We start from the raw sequence: 18,789 nt of genomic DNA on the forward strand, positions 1-18,789 counted from the left end.
TTGTTCACCATATCCCACAAAACCACCTTCTTCATTGGGCACGAGAGCATCTATCGGAGCATGAACCTCGGCACCAGTCATCATTCGCGGTGCAGGGTTTGTCACTTTGACACCTTTCATAAAGTTCTTGATGTCTTGTTTGAATGGATGGTCAAGAGGTAGGAATTGACAATGTCTGTCGAACGACGAATACTTGCCACCCTTCTGCAACCAAATGAACCTCATACCTTCCTTGCATATTGGGAATGGGAACTTCCCGTGAACACACCAGGCGCAGAATATCCCATACACTAGAAAGTCATGCAGGGAGTAGTGGTACCAAACGTGCATTTTGAAGGTTGTCTTTGTAGCTCGATCGTATGTCCATACCCCTTCGTTCCAAGCACGGACCAATTCATCAAATATAGGCTCCATGAACACACCCATATTACTCCCTAGGTGTCCAGGAATTATCAATGACAAGAATACGTTATGTCATTGAAAGGAGACACCGGGAGATTAAGGGGAATAACGAAGATGCACTACAAAAAATCTAGGTTTATATGACAAACTGAAAATGTCATGGTAAATACAGGATTTGTCATAAAAAGAATCTTATGACGAAAAAGCAGTGTCATGCCAGTCGTCATATAATGACCGTCACAAATTGTACCTTGTGACGATAATATGAAAAATCGTCACAAAATGTGATGACCTTCTGTGACGGTTTTGTTTTGTTGTCATATATTACTATCATTTAATGACGACTGTAACTGTCACATATTGGTTGGTCAACTCGTCACCTAATACGCCAACCGTCACAAATTGTATCCTAGGAACCTTGATTTAGACAACTTATTGTGACGATAGGACATATTTTGTGACATTTACATTGTGACGAATGTGGCATTGCCATATGTATTAGTTCAATGACAAATGTCACAGATGTTTCCAGCATTCTCATCACAGCTCATACATATCAGCCAAGCCATCATCCACACATTCTAGAGCATAAGGCAGAAGACACAATTACTTGCAAGTTCAAACATCACACTAGTTCCAAGTTTCATCACACAAGTTCAAACATACAAACAGATGCTTGCTTGGTTTGCTTCAAGTGAGGCCTGTTGAGCAAGAATCTGTGCTTCCAATTGTTCCTGCTTTAGATGAAGGAAAATGTGAATCCTATTAGATGTGGACATAGCTGTTACTCAACCAAATTTAAAATCACTAAGTATTATAGAGCAACAAACTAAATCATCTATTACTTATGAACTGGTGGAAAACAATTTCATTGTCCAAATTTAAAATGGCTAAGTATTATAGAGCAACAAACCCAATCATCTATTACTTATCAATTATCATGTACAGGTTCAGTTAGAGAATAGTTAATAGCAGCCAATGCACATAAGCACTTAGATAACTTGGAGTTCAGAGAAATAAAAATGAGCAAGTCCAGGTTCAATACAGTTAGTAAGGACAGGTTTCATAGAAAAGCTTGTATTGTAACCATAAAGTTGCAACAGGGAAGGGGATATGATTCATAGTCTACCTTCTTTTCTTCATAGGCTTGATTTTAATGATGCCCTCAAAGAAACTTTCCTGACAACTTATTAGTCATCCTGCTCAATGATCAAAGAGATATGACAAGCATGACGACTTATTGTAAGTAGTAAACTAACAAGAAAGTTTACTGCATGAGAATTTTGTAAGTTTACTGACAAGAAAATTAGGACCATTTTTAGGTAGCAAATTGAGTTATCAGTACTGATTCTAGGGCAGAGTAAAGCAACAGATTAATGAGATATATCATGGCTTGCACTATCTAGTTCAATAAAAATGCATGACGGTTCCGTGTTCAACACGACATTCACTAAAAATAGGTCAAACTTGAGTTGGCACAATTAATTTGTTTTGAGGTACTCCATCAACACTAAAAATGTGGCTGCTTGTGTTGTTAGCAGGTTGCTGGATGATAATCATGCCAGCTTAGTAATAATAAGATAATGGAATGCAATTTTTAAAGTTCATACCACTACACCACATCCCACTCAATCAAACATATTCTCCTCTGATTTCTTTTCTATAAAGAACATGACATTTCTGCATCTCGGTCAGCACAAAGACAATGCATTGTTTTTAAGAAAGTTTCCCATAGTTCCAAGGCTGACAGCATTTATAGTGCCACTGGAAAATGTAGTTGAAAACAAAAGCAACAAAATATAAACCGTATTAATGGATAGAAAATTACATAGTGTCCATTTCGCTTCAGTACAATTAGGTTATAAGTTATATGGGTCACGTATACTGATTTAGAGCAGTAAAAAATACCAAGATAAGCTTGACAACCTTGTAGCAGCTGTCATCTACTACAATCCTTCCTGTATTTAGCAGTAATGGTCTCTTCAGCTGCTACAAAATAATTGTATGGACCGACTACTCCACAAAAGGTCTTGCAGGTTGCTGAAATGCAAGGCTAACACTATCAACGACACTATACCACCAAACTCAGGTTTAGCAATAGTTAACAAAACAAGACCAATCTATCAAGAGATGGCAATAATTAAGAACGACAAGCAACTTGCCTGGCAGACGTCGCTTGCAGCATTGATCTAATCAGGGAGAGCTTGCATGTGCCTACGTGGCCTCCTAGGAGAGTTGCCGGGATGTCTGTCAGATATCCATTCACACTTGCATCAGATAGGGCAAACAGGATGAGGAGCAAGATCAATACATCATAGCTGCTTCACAAACATTTGCATACTATGATGAAGTTTCACCATAATATGCATGGCTCGTTAGATAACAAAAAACTCAGATACTCATGTCAAACATGTATCAACCTTTAAAGACAAGCAACGTGATAACGATCTAAAACATAATTTTTTTAGAGACCAAACATTTCATATTTTGGCAAATAGAAACATCATGTGTCAGACGCATTTCATCAAACATATAGTGCCGTACTACCATTCCTACCATGGGGGGCTTCAACTGCATTTGGCATCTTGTCAGAAAAAAAATCTGCATTTGGCAACAGACAAAACGATTACGCAGACTACTGAAAGTTACCTCCCAAGCAAGAATCGCAAGCAGGCAAAGGGATGTGGTGCTTGGAGCTAGAGGGACACTGCTTGGCTTTGAGGTTGATGCAGACCATCCCCTACCGACTAGAGCGCTGGAAGACTACCTCACCATGTCACGGATCTAGGATCCATAGCATCCTCACCACCAGGTGGATAGCCAAGGAGCATGAGCTGCTTCTGCTTCTGCTTCCCGTGCCGTAAGCGGAGCAGAAGCCCAGCGTCCTGTTCAGTGGTACTGGCGCCCCTACAAAAACAAGCGAATGAGAACACGCCTGCGGGAAGAGGGAGAGAATCTGGCAGAAGGGGTAGGTGCTCACGCCCGTCGGTGCACAGTGGGAGTGCGCACACGGCTAGCGGCGACGACCAGGCAGTGAGGCAGCAGCGGCAGAGGAGGAGGAAGAGCGAGCGGCACACGCGCACCGCGGTACGGGCATTGCCAAGACCTGCCACGAGGGCCATGGTCGCACAGCCTCTGTGAGAGCCGCCACGCGTGCTACGGCCTCCCTCAGTGTGTGGCTCGGTTGGAATGTAGGATAAGGCAGGGGAGAGATAAGACAGAGAAGCTAGGGTTTGAGAGGAAACCCATGGATCTCAACCGTCAGATCGAGAGATGGACGACTGATGGCAACTGAGACCGTAGCTGGACCTTTGGGAGGTATTGGCCCAAGTTGTATTTTTTTTCTTTTCTTTTGATAATAAATAATTTTTGGGATATTATTTTTAGATACTAAATGAATTTAAATGAAAAAGTCATCACTAGCAAAGTTATAGAAAATCGTCGAGATCTATGACTTCTATTTTGGTCATTTCCCCATCCGATTTAGTTTAAAGAATTTAAATTTTAAATTTCAAAAGACGAGAACTTTGAACATAATTTGGGCGTAATAAATGTTTTCAAATGGAAAAAATATCTACAACAAAGTTGTATAACGCATCGAGATCTACCACTTTTGTTTTGGTCATTTTTCCACATAACTTTGTTTGGACAGTGTAAATTTTGAATTTTAAAATATTAGAACTTCGAACAAAATTTTGGAGTACGAAGTAATTTCAAATGAAAAAGTCATCAACAACAAAGTTATAGAACTAATCAAGATCTACAACTTTTATTTTGGCCATTTATTCATCCGATAAAGTGAGAGTACCATTGTTCACAAATTTCACATATCTCTCTTATAGTTTCATAAACTATAAGAGAGATATGTGAAATTTGTGAACAATGTTACTATCACTTTGTCAGACGAAGAAATAAACAAAATAAAAGTTGTAGACCTCGATGAGTTCTACAACTTTTATGTTCATCATCTTTTCAGCTGAAATGATTTACTACTTCAAAATGTTGTTTGAAGTTGCTATTTTTTGAAATTCAAAATTTGAATTGATAGAACAAAGTCACATGAAAAAATGACAAAAATAATAGCTATAAGAACACAATAAATTGATAGAGCATGATTTTAGAAAATTTTAGAAAAAATATCATTAAATTTGAAGTTAGTACGAGGGAGAAAGACTAGTTACAAGTTTTAGCCAGAGATTAAAAAGAAAAACTGGGCTTGTTCATATGATTTGTGAGAACTTCGGTATATAAGAACTTTGCACAGAATTTTGGGAGAGTAAATGATTTCAAATGAAAAAGTTATAAACAATAAAGTTGTAGATCTCATTGAGACCTACAATTTTGATATTGGTCATTTCTTCATCCAAATTCGTTTGGGTAATTTTAAATTTGAGTTTCAAAATTTGATAAATTCGAATAGAATTTTGACATAGTAAAATGATTTCAAATGAAAAAGTGAGCAACAACAAAGTTGTACAACTCATTGAGATCTAAAACTTTGGTGTTGGTCATTTCTTCGTACGAATTTGTTTGAACAATTTAAAGCTCTTGAATTTGAACTCAAAATGGATTTACAAATTAAAAAGAAAAAAAGAAAGGAAAAAGAAAAAAACATCTCTCGGCCCTACTCTTTTCGGGCACGGCCTATCTCCCTCCACCCGTGCCCCCTCTTCCTTTTCACCTGAGCCGAGGCCTAGCTCTGAGCCCAACGTTGCCCACGCCTTATCCCTCTCCCGCGTTGGGCTATCATGTTTGAAATAACAAAAAGTGATGCTCCATAGCCGTCACATAAAAACATCACATATCGTCATAAAAATGCCACCGTCAACCGCCTCCTGGCGACTTACATTTTGTGACGACACTTGGTACCTTTATGTGATAAAACAAAGAGTATCATCATAAATAGTTCTGGCTCTCCTGATTTTATGATGCTACAAACTTTTGTGTCGTATTATGATACATTATATGACAAAAATTTGCCCCGTCATGAAGATTTTTGTCATAGAAGGATTTCATGTAGTGATGGGCCAACATGTGTATGAGGCAGCCATCATTCCATAAGGATTGAACCCATCTGTTGCCAGCGCGACACATACATTATGAGCCTCATCTGCTTTGTCATGATGTTTGTCATTAAAGCGGATCCAAGCTTCACCATCGGATGGATGTACCATCTTGTCAGGATTGTACTGTTTGCCATTTTTGTGCCATGTCATATGTTTCATGGATTCCTCGGTCATGTATAGCCGTTGGATCCTCGGTAGGAACGGAAGGTACCGTAGGATTTTCACGGGGATCGTAAGTTGCCTCTTCTGGCCATCATTAGAGTCTACCTCCTGGTACCTAGAGGATTTACACTCTGGACAGAACTTTGCATGCTCATGTTCTTTCCTAAATAGGACGCACCCCTTCGGACAAGCATGTATCTGCTCATACAACATCTTAAATGCACGAAAGAGTTTCTGTGGCTCGTACATGCTCTTTGGCAGAATGTGGCCCTTCGGAAGCAGGGTGCCAATCACGGCCAACATCTTATCGAAGCCTTCTCGACTCAAGTTTAACTCGGACTTCAACTCCATTAAGCGTCTAATGGCATCCAGTTGAGACACCGTTGACCGATCGTGAAGGGGTTTTTGTGTCGAGTCCATCATGTCATAGAATGCCTGTGCGGCTGCCTCCATCTCCTCCTTCTCACGTCCCTCATCGAACTGTCCTTGGTGAAAGTCATCTAACATGTCTGCTACCCCCGACATCAGCATCAAAAGCCTCCACCCGTGGTCTCACCACCTCCTCTCTCATATGATGGGCTTCACCATGGTGGACCCACCGGGTGTAGTCCGGCGTAAATCCATTCTTCACAAGATGTTTACCCATTTCCACCTTGTTTACCCTTCTCCTGTTTCCACATTTGCTGTAGGGACACAAAACTAGGCAATGTCCTTTAGCAGCCTTGCCAAATTCACTGTTCAAGAAAGCATCGGTCTTGTTCATCCATTCCATGGCATAATCACTCTGACTTCTCCGGCCCGTGTACATCCACTGACGGTCATCCATCCTTTAACATATGTATCAGTGAGTAATGTAACCATCAATTGCATCTACATGGTATTCCTACTGTCTAATAGGTGAGGATAGGTCCTAATCCCACCCGCGAATGCGTAGATGAGGTTAGTTTTCATGTTCTACTCCTATCCGAGATAGAATTTCGGCAGCACCTCCCCGCTATTCTCCAGATACACGTCCTGCCAAAGAAGAGTGCATATCTGGAGAACAATAGGGAGGTGATGCCGAAACACTGTCTCGGACCGGAGCAGACCATGAAAACTAACCCATCTACGCAACCGCGGGCTATCCAAAAAATGTGGACAATCTAAAACAGATATGGTCATAGATATGCAAAGATCAGCATACCTCCAACCGTATCTCTTTCGAACGAGAGACGCCTCACTGGGTTACGCGATCTATGACCACGATACAGAAAGAGGGGTTATACCTAGGGTGGTGGCGGAGTCATGCTAGCGGGGCCATGGCAGGTCGGTGCAGTGGTGAGGCGACGCAGTGCAGGCAGACCGGCACAGCGATGGGAACTCTGACTCAGCTCCGACAGGCTCTTCTCTACAAAAATGGAACACACTACTGTCATTTAAAAAAAATCGGTAGAACCTCCTCTGCACGGTGAGGTTTCAAAAACCTGCAAAAAACAGCGACACGATGGCCGACAAGCACATATGTCTCAAGAGAAGCCATGTAGTTTGGATATCAATCCATGCAGAAGAATATATCCATGTAGTACCACTACTTCTACTACTACTTCCACTATAGCTACTACTACTACCACCACTATTGCTACTACTACTACCACTAGTTCTACTACTACTACCACTACTTCTACTACTACTACCACTAGTTCTACTACTACTACCATTAGTTCTACTACTACTACTACCACTAGCACTACTACTACAACTAATACTACTATAACTATCACTACCACGACAACAACAAGAGAGAGGGCATACCTGACGGGCGCTAGGGGCAGGGGCGGGCGGCGTCGGTGTCGGGGTCGGGGTCGCTGGAGTCAGGAACAGGGTCGGGCATGGCCAGCGTCGGGGCGGGTGGTCCACGGGGTGTGGCCGGGGGCAGGGCCGGCTCCTCGGCGTTGGTGGGCCGGCGTGGGTGAGCTGGCCACGCTCGGCCACACGCGGACGCGGGGGCGGGGGCAGGCATCGGCGCCGGCGCGTAGCCTGGTGGCTGGCAGGCGCGGGGGCGGGCGCCGGCGTGGCACACGGGGAGGGGAGGGCGGCGCGTGGCTCGGGGGCGGGGGGCGGGCGCCGGCGCACGGCCTAGTGGCTAGCAGGTGCGGGGGTGGGCGCCGGCGCGGCGCACGGGGAGGGGAGGGCGGCGCGCGGCTCGAGGGCGGGGGCGGGCCGGCGTGGGCGTGGAGGGCGGCGCGCGGCGCGGGGGCGGGGGCGGGCCAGCGTGGGCACAGAGGGCGGCACGGGGCGCGGGGGCGGGGGCGGGCCGGCGTGGGCGCAGAGGGCGGCGCGCGGCGCGGGGGCTAAATGAAGTCCGAAAATCATACGTGACAACATGCACAACGTGACATTTACTCGTGACAACGTGCACAACGTGATATTTACAAACCTAGAGTGTTCTGGTTTGTAAGCATCGTACGTGACAACATGGACGAAATCTTCTGAAATTTTTATCATAGCCTCCACATATGATATCACGACATCTCAACAAGTTTCATGATTTTCGGACTTAGTTTGCTTTTTATAGATTTTAAAAACACTTCGTACGCAAGTTTGTGGTCATGTTTCGTGAACAAGATGTCCGAAATTTCGGGTCCGTTCCTGGATACGGCCTCACACTACACTCACTAACATGACTATCAATTTTTGAATCATTAAATTCCATTATTCGTACCACGTGCAGTTCAAATTTATATTTTTTGAAAAAATTCAAGTAAGCAAAATTACGTAACTAAATATATCAAAAAGCCACAAAAAATCCTCAAATTCTAACAAGGAGTTCCTGGTACTTTAGAAGGACTACACAAAAAATCTGGAGGCAAAAACAAAAAAAATAAAAAAACTTTGCCGAGCGCCGGAGCATGGCACTCGGCAAAGGGCTCTTTTGCCGTGTGTCTTCACAGGAGCACTTGGCAAAGGTAATTCAAAAAATATATAATTTTTTTAATTCCACCCTTTGCCGAGTGCCGAAGCTGTTAGGTACTCGGCAAAGACATTTCAAAAAAAATATTAAATCTTTGCCGAGCGCCATGTCAGGGGCACTCGGCAAAGTATTTTTCAAAAAAAAATCTTTGCCGAGTGGCTAACAGCAGGCACTTGACAAAGAAGGACGTGGCCAAACACTGTTATGCGGGGCAGCCTATGCTAAGTGCCGAGCTTTTGCCGCGAGCCTGACACTCGGCAAAGAAGTCATTTGCCAAGTGCCCTTTTTTACCGAGTGTCCAGCACTCGGCAAATAATTCTTTGCCGAGTGCAATTCTTTGCCGAGTGTCCGATTTTTGACACTCAGCAAAGCAGTTTGCACTCGGCAAAGGCTTTGTTTCCCGTAGTGCCGCCGCCGGCTGTGGCCCAGACGCTGCCGCCGCGGTTATCGAGCATCAGGGCTGTGGCCCATGAGACCTGAAGCAGAGCTAGGATGACGATGACTATAGCAGTCTTAGCTTTCGCCATCGCTATTTATTTATTCCTAATGAGCTCGATCGAGGTGCTTGGGATGCACTGCCCCTTGGCTCGTGGGCCGTATATATAGGCGTGCTCTCACTTCTCAGATCGTTTAGTTCAACACCAGGTTAAATGGCCCTATCTGAAACAAGTGCGCTGTAACAGGAATGATGCTATCTGTATGTGATGGCATGTGTCAGGCAGTCAGCTCGCTGCGTTGTTACCGTATCCTCTTGGTAATTCCTGCGCATGCAAGAACAATTGATGAGCAAGAGCGGTAATTCCTGCGCATGCAAGAACAACTGATGAGCAAGCTGTTGTTTTGTTTTCGAAGCTGATTAGACCTAGTCCGTCCTTCGGAAGAGTTCGGGGACCATGCATATAGTATGAGGCAAAAAATGAGTTCAATTTCCGTGCCAGACTGCCAGAACGAGAGAAGTGCTACTGAAATTTGACCTGGCCCTGCTACTCTAGAGTCAGAAGAGATTTGCACGGAAGTTCAGAATTGAAACACGAAGCCGACTTTTATTTTTGTAACTATTACCAATCTAGAGTATGATTCCATTCGAGGTGTAATATATATGAATATATGATTGTATATATAACACCGGTAATTATGTCTGACTTTATTAAAACATCTTGTACATTTTTTAAATGGTACTCCCTCCGTTTTAAATTATAAGTCACTTTGACATTTTTGGTACATTCATTTTCCTATGTACCTAAATATAATAATATGTCTAGGTGCATAGCAAAATGGATGAACCAAAAAAGTCAAAGCGACTTATAAATTGAAACGGAGGGAGTAGAATCCATATCCAAAATTTACCATCATCCGCATATCTTTCAGGGCACTACATCTACATGACATACTCCCTCTGTCCCATAAAAGATGACGCTATAGGATGCTATCTTGGTCAAACATTCTCAAGTTCGACTAGCTTTATAAAAAATATTATAAATTAAATAAATTTATTATAAAAACATATTCAACAATTTATCTGATGGTACTAATTACGTATTATAAATATTAATACTTTTTATATACAATTGGTCAAAATTTACTATGTTGCTCCTTAAGTGAGAATGACATTTTTTCTGGAACTGAGGGAGTAACACAGTCCAGCACATTATTAGAAACCTAATAAAGGCCAAAACGCAACTAGTGTGCACAGTAGTAGATATTTGTCCATTCCCCTGACAGTATAACCTTGCCGGCTGTCCGGAGCGAAAAAATTAATCCGGCCAGCCATGGACAGATAACAGAGTTAGATTAATCTTTTCGCAGTCGTTGTTAGAAACAGTTTTAGATACTCACGCAGGAAATTCTAATTTAATAGCCGAACGAGACATGCTCCTGCAGGGCCTTATTTTTAAGAGAATAGCGTTAATCAAAAGTTCATAAATAAATTTAGGATCCACAACTAATCAAAATTGTTTATATTTACTCTTTCTCATATCTATGTTGGTATTCGTACAGATTAATTTATATGTTCTTTATCTCGCCAAAAAAATTATATGTTATTCACATAGCTTTCCATTTGCATCGCACCTCCACTGTTCCACATGTGTTTAGCTAAAACTTTAGGGCCTGTTTGGAACGCAGGAATTTCACAGGAATTACGCAGGAATTTCACAGGAATCAGTTCATTTTCACAGGAAAAAGTACAGGAACGGGAAAAAATCCCGTATTCCAAACAGGCCCTTAGTGTAGTGGATATCCCTAGTGTTTCCTGTATATATAAATACACTTTCTGTATGATAACACACATCATGCACGTACATCGTGGTTTAATTCTTTCTATATCAGTAGATGTTCAGTAAATAAAAGCATACATATATAGGAGTGTGGATCTTTTTATTTGACAATTTTGGAAGCAGATTTAGAGGGTTAATAGTCATTGTTAATACTGGCATATATGGAAATTTAGATGAATGTTTAGAGGTTACATGAGGTTACTATTCTAGAATAGCAGAGGTGATTAACTAAGATATAGATTTAAGGTGTTACTTTAGACTTTTTTTTTAAAAAAATGACATGTGAAATAGAAAATAGTTTAGATCCCATGTCTATCATTATTCCTGATGATTATTTTATTCAAAATAATAATTCGTGGTTATGTTTTGTGAGACTTTTTCCTGGACAGATTGGTGTCTGCAAACCAAAGCGCATTTATCCACGGTCGTTGTATCCATGAGAACTACATCTTGGTCCAGCAAACAATCAAACTTCTCCATCGACATCAAGTGCCAAGTATATTTCTAAAGCTGGACGTATCCAAAGCTTTTGAATCAGTCTCTTGGGCTTTTTTATTGGAAATTCTAGCGCACTTGCTTGGATCTTAGAAAGGTTTGGCGCAACCTGGTTTTAACTCTGCTTGCTACAACTTCAGCTCGAGTGCTGCTCCATGGAGAGCCCGGAGATGTAATCAGTCACCACCAAGGGCTCTGCTAGGGAGACCCCCTCTCGCCCATGCACTTTATATTGGTAATGATGTCCTAAACAGTTTATTTACAAAGGCCAGAGAACTGGATCTTCTACAACCTCTATCTCGGCGTAATCCTGGGCAGCACATCTCGGTGTACGCTGATGATGTCTCTTTGTTCATCTGGCCAGTTGAGGAAGAGATGGGACTAACAATGGAAATTCTTCACAATTTTGGTGAGGCATCTGGTCTTCACTGTAACCTGCAAAAGAGTTGTGTTGTTCCTATCAGATGTGAACCATCGCACTTGAAGATGGTGTCATCTACCATGCCATGTACGCCTGCTGCTTTTCCTTGCACTTATTTGGGGTTACCGGTCTTGAACAAACAAGTCACGAAGGCTGAGTTATTATCATGGATAGAAAGAATTGGTGATAAAATGCCGGCTTGGATGGCTTCCCTCGTGAATATGGCTGGTAGAGTTACTTGGGTACGTTTTGTGTTATCTGCTATTCCCATCTATGTGTTTATCACTATCAAGGTTCCCAAGTGGTTTATTCGGTCCATTAATAAATTAAGAAGAGCTTTCACTTGGATTTTGGACAGGTTTGGCGCAACCTAGTTTAAAATCTGCTCGCTACATCTTCAACTCTAGTGTTGCTCAATGTAGAGCCCAGAGGTGTAATCAGGAACCAACAAGGGCACCGCCAGGGAGACCCCCTCTCGCCCATGCTTTTTATATTGGCAATGGATGTCCTAATCATTTTATTTACAAAGGCCGAAGAGTTGGATCTTTTACAACCTCTTTTTCGGCGTAATCCTGGCAGCGTATCTTGCTATACGCTGATGATGTCGCTTTATTCATCTGGCCTGTTGAGGAAGAGATGGGACTGATAATGGAATTTCTTCATAATTTTGGTGAGGCATCCGGTCTTCACTGTAACCCGCAAAAGAGTTGCGTTGTTCCTATCAGATGTGAGCCATCGCACGTGGAGATGGTGTCATCTACCCTGCCATGTACGCCTACTGCTTTTCCGCACTTATTTGGGGTCACTGTTCGCTTGCTCGTAAACGATCGTAAATTTCCAGCCGGAAACAGTGTTTTTCTCTCACACCAAACCAGCCAGCAGTAAATAATCCACGATACGATACGGCCTCCCGAACAGGCTGATGGCTGGTAGAGTTACTTGGGTACGTTTTGTGTTATCAGCTATTCCCATCTATGTGTCGATCGCTATCAAGGTTCCCAAGTGGTTTATTCGGTCCATTGATAAATTAAGAAGAGATTTCACTTGGAAGGGACAGAAACAAGTAAATAGAGGTTGTTGCCTGGTCGCTTGGGATAAGATGCAGCAACCCTTGGATTATGGTGGCCTTGGTATTCTTAACATGGAGTTCATGGGTTGGGCGCTCCAAATTTGATGGTTGTGGCTCAAAAAGATAGACCCCAACAGAGCTTGGGCCAGTCTGGACATACAAGTTTACCCATATGCCACAGCCATGTTCAACATTATGATGGAGAGTAAGGTCGGAAATAGGAGTAGCACGCATTTCTGGTCAGATCGATGGCTTATGGGCTGCTCCGTACAAGATATTGCACCGAGTGTGGTGGCCGCTGTACCGCAGAATACCCGCACATGTCGCACAAGATATTACAAGCTCATGATTGGCCAGCAGACATCAAAGGAGGACTCTCTTTGGTTGGTTGGTTTGAATTTTTTCAGTTGTGGGATATCCTCCAAGGGACAATACTTACCTAGGATGCATATATCCACCTTTGGAGACTAGAAGCATCAAATTGTTTTTCCTCCAAGTCTGCCTGCCGGGCCTTCAGTTCTTCAATGGTTCAATTACTTTCGAGCCTTGGTGTCGAGTTTGGAGATCATGGGCTCCAGCGAAATGCAAATTCTTCCTTTGGATGCCAATAAGAAATAGGTGCTGCACGACTGACAGACTCACGAGGAGAGGACTTCCACATCCCAGTCAATGTCCATTTTGCGACCAGGAGGAGAACATCCAACATCTCCTGACCACCTGTGTGCTTGCACTGGATTTCTGGTACCAGATTCTATCCGTGTTGGGCCTACAAGATTGAGTACCTGCTCTCATGAAATTTCCTTCGCTGATTGGTGGCACAAATTAAAGCTACCAAGAAACTATCAAAGGAAATGAAGAAGGGGCTAAACATAGTTATTTTCCAAGGGGCATGGATCCTTTGGAAGCATCACAAGGCCTACGGACTCTCGGTCTAGGTCACGGCTTGGGCTAGTTAAACTAGTTTGGGAGGTTTTTGGTCAAGTCTCTTCCTTGGGTTTTTTTTTATTCAGTGCAACCTATTCTATTTCATTCAATCCCTCATGCCCCGAGCCGTTAAGCGAGCCGTCCGGACTACTCGCTCTGACCACCTGCCGCGTCGCAATGATGATCGCCGCGAAGGACGGCGCTGTGACAACCATGACTATTGCCATGACGACAGGTTGGAAAGCTCAAGAGCCTGACAATTTCATCGATGCCGACACGACAACGTCATACGCCGCCGACTAGACGTTCTGACTAAAGATAAGTATCCTTCCTATATCTATATTTAATACAGTTTTGCCACGACGTTTCTCCAATTATTATTTCTCCGGTTGTTCTCAATGTTTAGTATCTTTATAAGATACTCCATTTCTTCTCCATGTATAAAATCTTAAAGATGACATACGTTTTTGCCTCAACGGCTCCCCAAACAGCCACGTTTACTCTTGTGTTTTTTAGAGACGGCCCTGTCTCTGGCTTCTCCCTACATGTGCACGAGCGCTAGCCATCTACGTTATGGGTGGTCGACAGTGACTCCTTGGTGACGCTTGTCTTCCTACACATACACGAGCTCCAATGCTCCGCGTTACGGTTTACGGGCTAGCCGGGGCTTGGGGGCTCAGTTACAAACTAACTGCTTGGGGCAGTTTATATTAAATATAAACACATCTCCAATTGATTTTCTTCTCCATGTTTAAGATATTCCGCTCGTTCTCCATGCATAATATCTTTAAGATATTCTCCATCAACTCACCGACCAGCCGCGTTCTTATTTGTGTAACCCAAAGACAGCCCTATACTCGATCTCACATCTACACGTGCACGAGCGCCAGCCCTCTGCGTTATGGGTGATTAGCAGTGGCTCCTAGGCGACACCTGTGCTCTTACCTGTAAACGGGTACTAAGCACTCTACGCTATGGAGTATGGGCTAGTCGGGGCTGGTGACGCAATACAGGACCAACTGGAAGGAAATTACTCATATTTAAAATATGAACACCTCAAACAAACATAATATTTATCTACAACTGCTCGGCAAGATACATCATGTTACTTCGGTCTGCCTCGGATAGACGAGGTTGTAGACTCCACCGCCGGCTACAAACTCCTCTCCTTCCTCGACTATTACTCCGGCTATCACCAAATATCTCTCAAAGAGGATGAACAGATCAAAACATCATTCATCATGCCTTTCGGTGTGTATTGCTGCACCACCATGTCATTCAGACTCAAAAATGCCGGGTCGACCTACCAAAGGGCCATCCAGACGTGCCTCGATCAACAGATAGGGCAACGTCGAAGCTTACATCGACAATGTGGTCGTCAAGTCCAAGACCACTGACAATCTAATCGTCGACCTTGAAGAAACGTTCGCCAACCTAAAAAGATAACGATGGAAGTTGAACCATTTAAAGTGCATCTTTGGAGTTCCATCCGACATACTCCTGGGCTACATTGTTAGCGCCCGCGGTATTGAACCCAACCCCAACAAGGTCTCCGCCATCACCAATATGAAATGGCCAACTTGCGTAAAGGATATACAAAAGCTCACAGGGTGCATGGCTGCTCTCAGCCGCTTCATTTCACGCCTCGGCCAAAAGGGACTACCGTTCTTCAAATTACTCAAGGCCACCGAGCACTTCTCCTAGTCGGAGGAGGCAGATACGGCCTTCGAGCAGCTCAAGTTGTTCCTAATGAAGCCTCCGATCATGATGGCGTCTCTACCAGATGAAACCCTATTGATCTACATTGCCGCCACCTCTTGCATCGTTAGCACAGATATCATCATTGAGCGCAAGGAAGCCGGGCATGCCTATAAGGTGCAATATCCAGTCTACTTCATCAGTGAGGTTCTTAATGAGTCCAAAACTCGTTACCCTTAGGTCCAGAAGCTGTTATACGCTATCCTGGTCACGACGCTCAAACTCCACCATTACTTCGAGTATTACAAGATCGCCGTGGTTACCGAGTTCCCTCTAGGGGACATCCTCCGCAACAAAAGAGGCCAATGACCGCATCATCAAGTGGGCTGTCGAGCTCGGCACTTAGTCCATCGAATTCAGAAGCAGGCCTACTATTAAGTCACAAGCGTTGGCTGATTTTGTCGCTGAGTGGACCGAGATCCAAGAGCCCATCCTTGCTGCTTGCCCCGAGCACTAGGTGATGTACTTTGATGGCGCCCTCAACATCAATGGTGCTGGTGTGGGCATTTTATTCATTACTCTGACCAAGGACAAGCTCCGATACGTTCTCCGCATTCATTTTCTAGCCTCCAACAACGTCGCGAAGTATGAAGCATGTCTCCATGGACTCTGTATAGCCGTCGAGCTTGGCGTCAAATGCCTCATGGTATATGGAGACTCTGTGTTGGTCATCAACCAGGTCAACAAAGATTGGTCTTGTTCCAGTGAGAAGATGGATGGGCACTACGTCGAGATCAGGAAACTCGAAGGGAAGTTCTACGGTATCGAGTACCACCACGTGGTATGTGATCAAAATCAGCTCGTCGACGACCTATCTAAGATAGGCTCTTATCGCGCCATGATTCAGCCTGGGGTCGTCATTCAAGACCTCTTTACGTCGTCTGTTAAGGAAGAGAAGGAAATTCAAGAAATCCCCCCTGCCGAGCAGCTAGTACTTGCGGTGCCTTCATCGGCTATAGATTGGAGGGAATTGTTCATCAAGTACCTCACCAGCATCGATGTACCCACCGACAAGACCAAAACTAAATGTCTCATTCACTGCAGCAAGCATTACGTGCTGGTGGACAGGAACTTGATGAGGAAAAGTGCCAAGGAAGGGATACTATAAAAATGCATCACCCAAGAAGAGGGAGTGAAACTACTTCTTGAAGTTCACTCTGGATCCTGTGGCAATCATGCGGTCTCGAGAAACCTAGTTGGCAAAGCTTTTTGAGCTGGTTTTTATTGGCCCATGGCCATCGCCAATGCAAAAGACCTCGTCCGACATTGTGAAGGATGTCAATTTTTCACCAAGCAAATACACGTGCCGGCACATAAATTGCAGACCATCCTAGCCTCTTGGCCTTTTGCATGTTAGGGTCTGGACATGATTGGGCCTTTCAAGCCTACACCAGGCAGTTTTTGGTATGCATATGTCACCTCGACAAGTTCTCCAAGTGGATCGAATACAAGCTGCTTGTTTCGGCCACTACAAAGAAGGCAGTCGAGCTCTTCGAAGATATCATCCATAGATTCGGTCTCCTGAACAGCATTATCACTGACCTTGGAACTACATTCACTGGTCATCATTTTTGGGACTTCTGCAAAGACCGATGCATCTCCATCAAATATGTCTCTGTTGCCCATCCTAGAGCCAACGGCCAGGTTGAACGGCCAAACGGCATGATCCTCGATGCTCTCAAAAAGAAGCTATACTAGAAAGAGGAAAAGCATCCGGGCAGATGGCTCAAAGAGCTCCCAGCTGTGGTCTAGGGACTGTGCACTCAAGCTTGTCGCAACACCGGTGTGTCTCCATATTTTTTGGTCTATGGCTTAGAGGCCATACTTCCCACGGACATTGCTTTCCGAGCACCCAGAGTAGAGCATTATAATGAAGAGCAAGCAGCAGTTGTTCAGGCAGAGGACGTCGATAGGGCCAAAGAAGAACGCTTGATCACTTGCATCAGAACAGCCAAATACCTAGAAGGCCTGCGAAGATACTGCAATCGCAATATCAAAGGTCGTTCATTTGCTATCGGCGACCTCGTTCTCCATCGAAAGTAGAAAACCGAAGGGATGCACAAGCGCTCCTCCCCCTGGGACGGGCCTTACTTGGTCAAAGATGTTACCCGACCAGGGTCTTATCGGCTAAGTGACATGGACAGAACTGATATCCCCAATTCGTAGAACATCGAGCACCCCATACGTTTCTATCCTTGAAATACTCTAGATATGTACTCTCCACTCCATGATGAATAAAGTTTTTGTTGCCATAATTTGTGTCCACTATTTCTCCACTTCAGTTTAATCTTGATTCACGGTCGCCAGCTCTAAGCTACTCCTTAACAAACTCCGATAATTATACGTGATCTCCATAAATGCTCTGCCATGTTTCTCCATACTAAAATATGTCAAAGATATTTCACCAACCATCGAGCAACACATGTTCTGCTCTGTGTTCTTTGGAGAAAACCTAGTCTCTGATCTCTCCCTACACGTGCTACAGGCTCCGCACTCTACGTTATGAGTGGTCAGCTATGGTTCCTTGGTCACATCTGTTCCTCCTATATGTGCACAGGCTCCAGCGCTCGATGTTATGGAATACGAGCTAGCCAAGGCCAAGAGCCTAGTAATGAACTAACTGCTCGGATGCTACTTATACCATGTATAAATACGTTAGGGTTAACAATACATCTATCTTTCACCGAAAGTGCTAGCCAACTGCATAAACATGCACACGACGTCTACTTACAACATTTATACAAATACATAAATGTTTGTTCATGCTCTTGCGCATTTAACTCTCCTCTCCAGCTATTACATATAGGTTTCCCTCTACTTAGGACACTGAGCTTGGCCCTCACCATCTACCTCATCAAACAGATCGACATCGCCGGCCAGCCTCTTCGCCGCGTCCTCCACCTCATTTTCCAGTTGTGGCTGCTTCGTCGTAGCCATCCCTCTAGCGAATCTCGGTTGAAGATCGATGGTAGGATAATGAGACCGGGCCATCGCCATGGCATGGGTCACGACAGAGACAGTGGCATCTTGGTTGAAGCTCTCCCACACCGCCTTGCACCTGTCGATGATGGTGTCTAGACATGGTGGCCTATCGTTGAGCTGAGGAGCCACCTCCATGTTGATACAGTCAAGCACCGGCTTGACTCTGGCTACTACGGCGTCAAGTTTACTCCTCTGGGTTTGCGCCTCTAGCTCCAGCACATTGAATTGCGCCCTGGTTCTTCGATGGTATTCTGTAGACACCAAAGGGATTCGTCACACGAAGG

General features: G+C 44.0%; 2 protein-coding genes and 1 long non-coding RNA gene across 7 annotated transcripts; 1 reads left to right on the forward strand and 2 right to left on the reverse strand.

Annotated features, from left to right (window-relative positions):
* Positions 1–531: 531 nt before the first annotated feature.
* On the reverse strand, positions 532–3,563 carry LOC136485281 (uncharacterized). 5 transcript variants are annotated; one of them, XR_010766395.1, is made up of 6 exons: positions 3,383–3,563; positions 3,052–3,300; positions 2,565–2,649; positions 2,329–2,442; positions 1,532–1,601; positions 532–1,136 (listed from the first exon to the last, which is right to left on the reverse strand). It is a non-coding gene; the product is annotated as an uncharacterized lncRNA (long non-coding RNA). The 5 variants fall into 5 exon arrangements; XR_010766389.1 differs by having other exon boundaries at positions 3,052–3,309; XR_010766393.1 differs by having other exon boundaries at positions 532–1,139; positions 3,052–3,309.
* Positions 3,564–7,480: 3,917 nt separating this feature from the next.
* LOC136457806 (classical arabinogalactan protein 9-like) lies at positions 7,481–9,107 on the reverse strand. Its single transcript, XM_066457814.1, has 2 exons — positions 9,057–9,107; positions 7,481–7,960 (listed from the first exon to the last, which is right to left on the reverse strand). The coding sequence occupies exons 1-2, from the start codon at positions 9,105–9,107 to the stop codon at positions 7,481–7,483; spliced, it is 531 nt and encodes a 176-aa protein (XP_066313911.1).
* A 7,059-nt stretch (positions 9,108–16,166) lies between these two features.
* LOC136457814 (uncharacterized) lies at positions 16,167–16,631 on the forward strand. The gene has a single exon (XM_066457822.1). The coding sequence runs from the start codon at positions 16,167–16,169 to the stop codon at positions 16,629–16,631; it is 465 nt and encodes a 154-aa protein (XP_066313919.1).
* The last annotated feature ends 2,158 nt before the right edge of the window (positions 16,632–18,789 follow it).

The sequence above is a fragment of the Miscanthus floridulus genome, chromosome 1 (genome assembly GCF_019320115.1).
Source record: "Miscanthus floridulus cultivar M001 chromosome 1, ASM1932011v1, whole genome shotgun sequence".
Lineage (NCBI taxonomy): Eukaryota > Viridiplantae > Streptophyta > Magnoliopsida > Poales > Poaceae > Miscanthus > Miscanthus floridulus.

What these genes read in the sequence shown, in the direction of transcription:
- LOC136457806 (XM_066457814.1), bottom strand. Translation starts at nt 9,107, where the DNA reads ATGGCGAAAGCTAAGACTGCTATAGTCATCGTCATCCTAGCTCTGCTT. An exon ending in TCATCCTAGCTCTGCTTCAG is followed by an intron (nt 7,961 to 9,056) that starts GTCTCATGGGCC and finishes GACTTCATTTAG; the next exon opens with CCCCCGCGCCGCGCGCCGCC.
- LOC136457814 (XM_066457822.1), top strand. Translation starts at nt 16,167, where the DNA reads ATGGTATATGGAGACTCTGTGTTGGTCATCAACCAGGTCAACAAAGAT.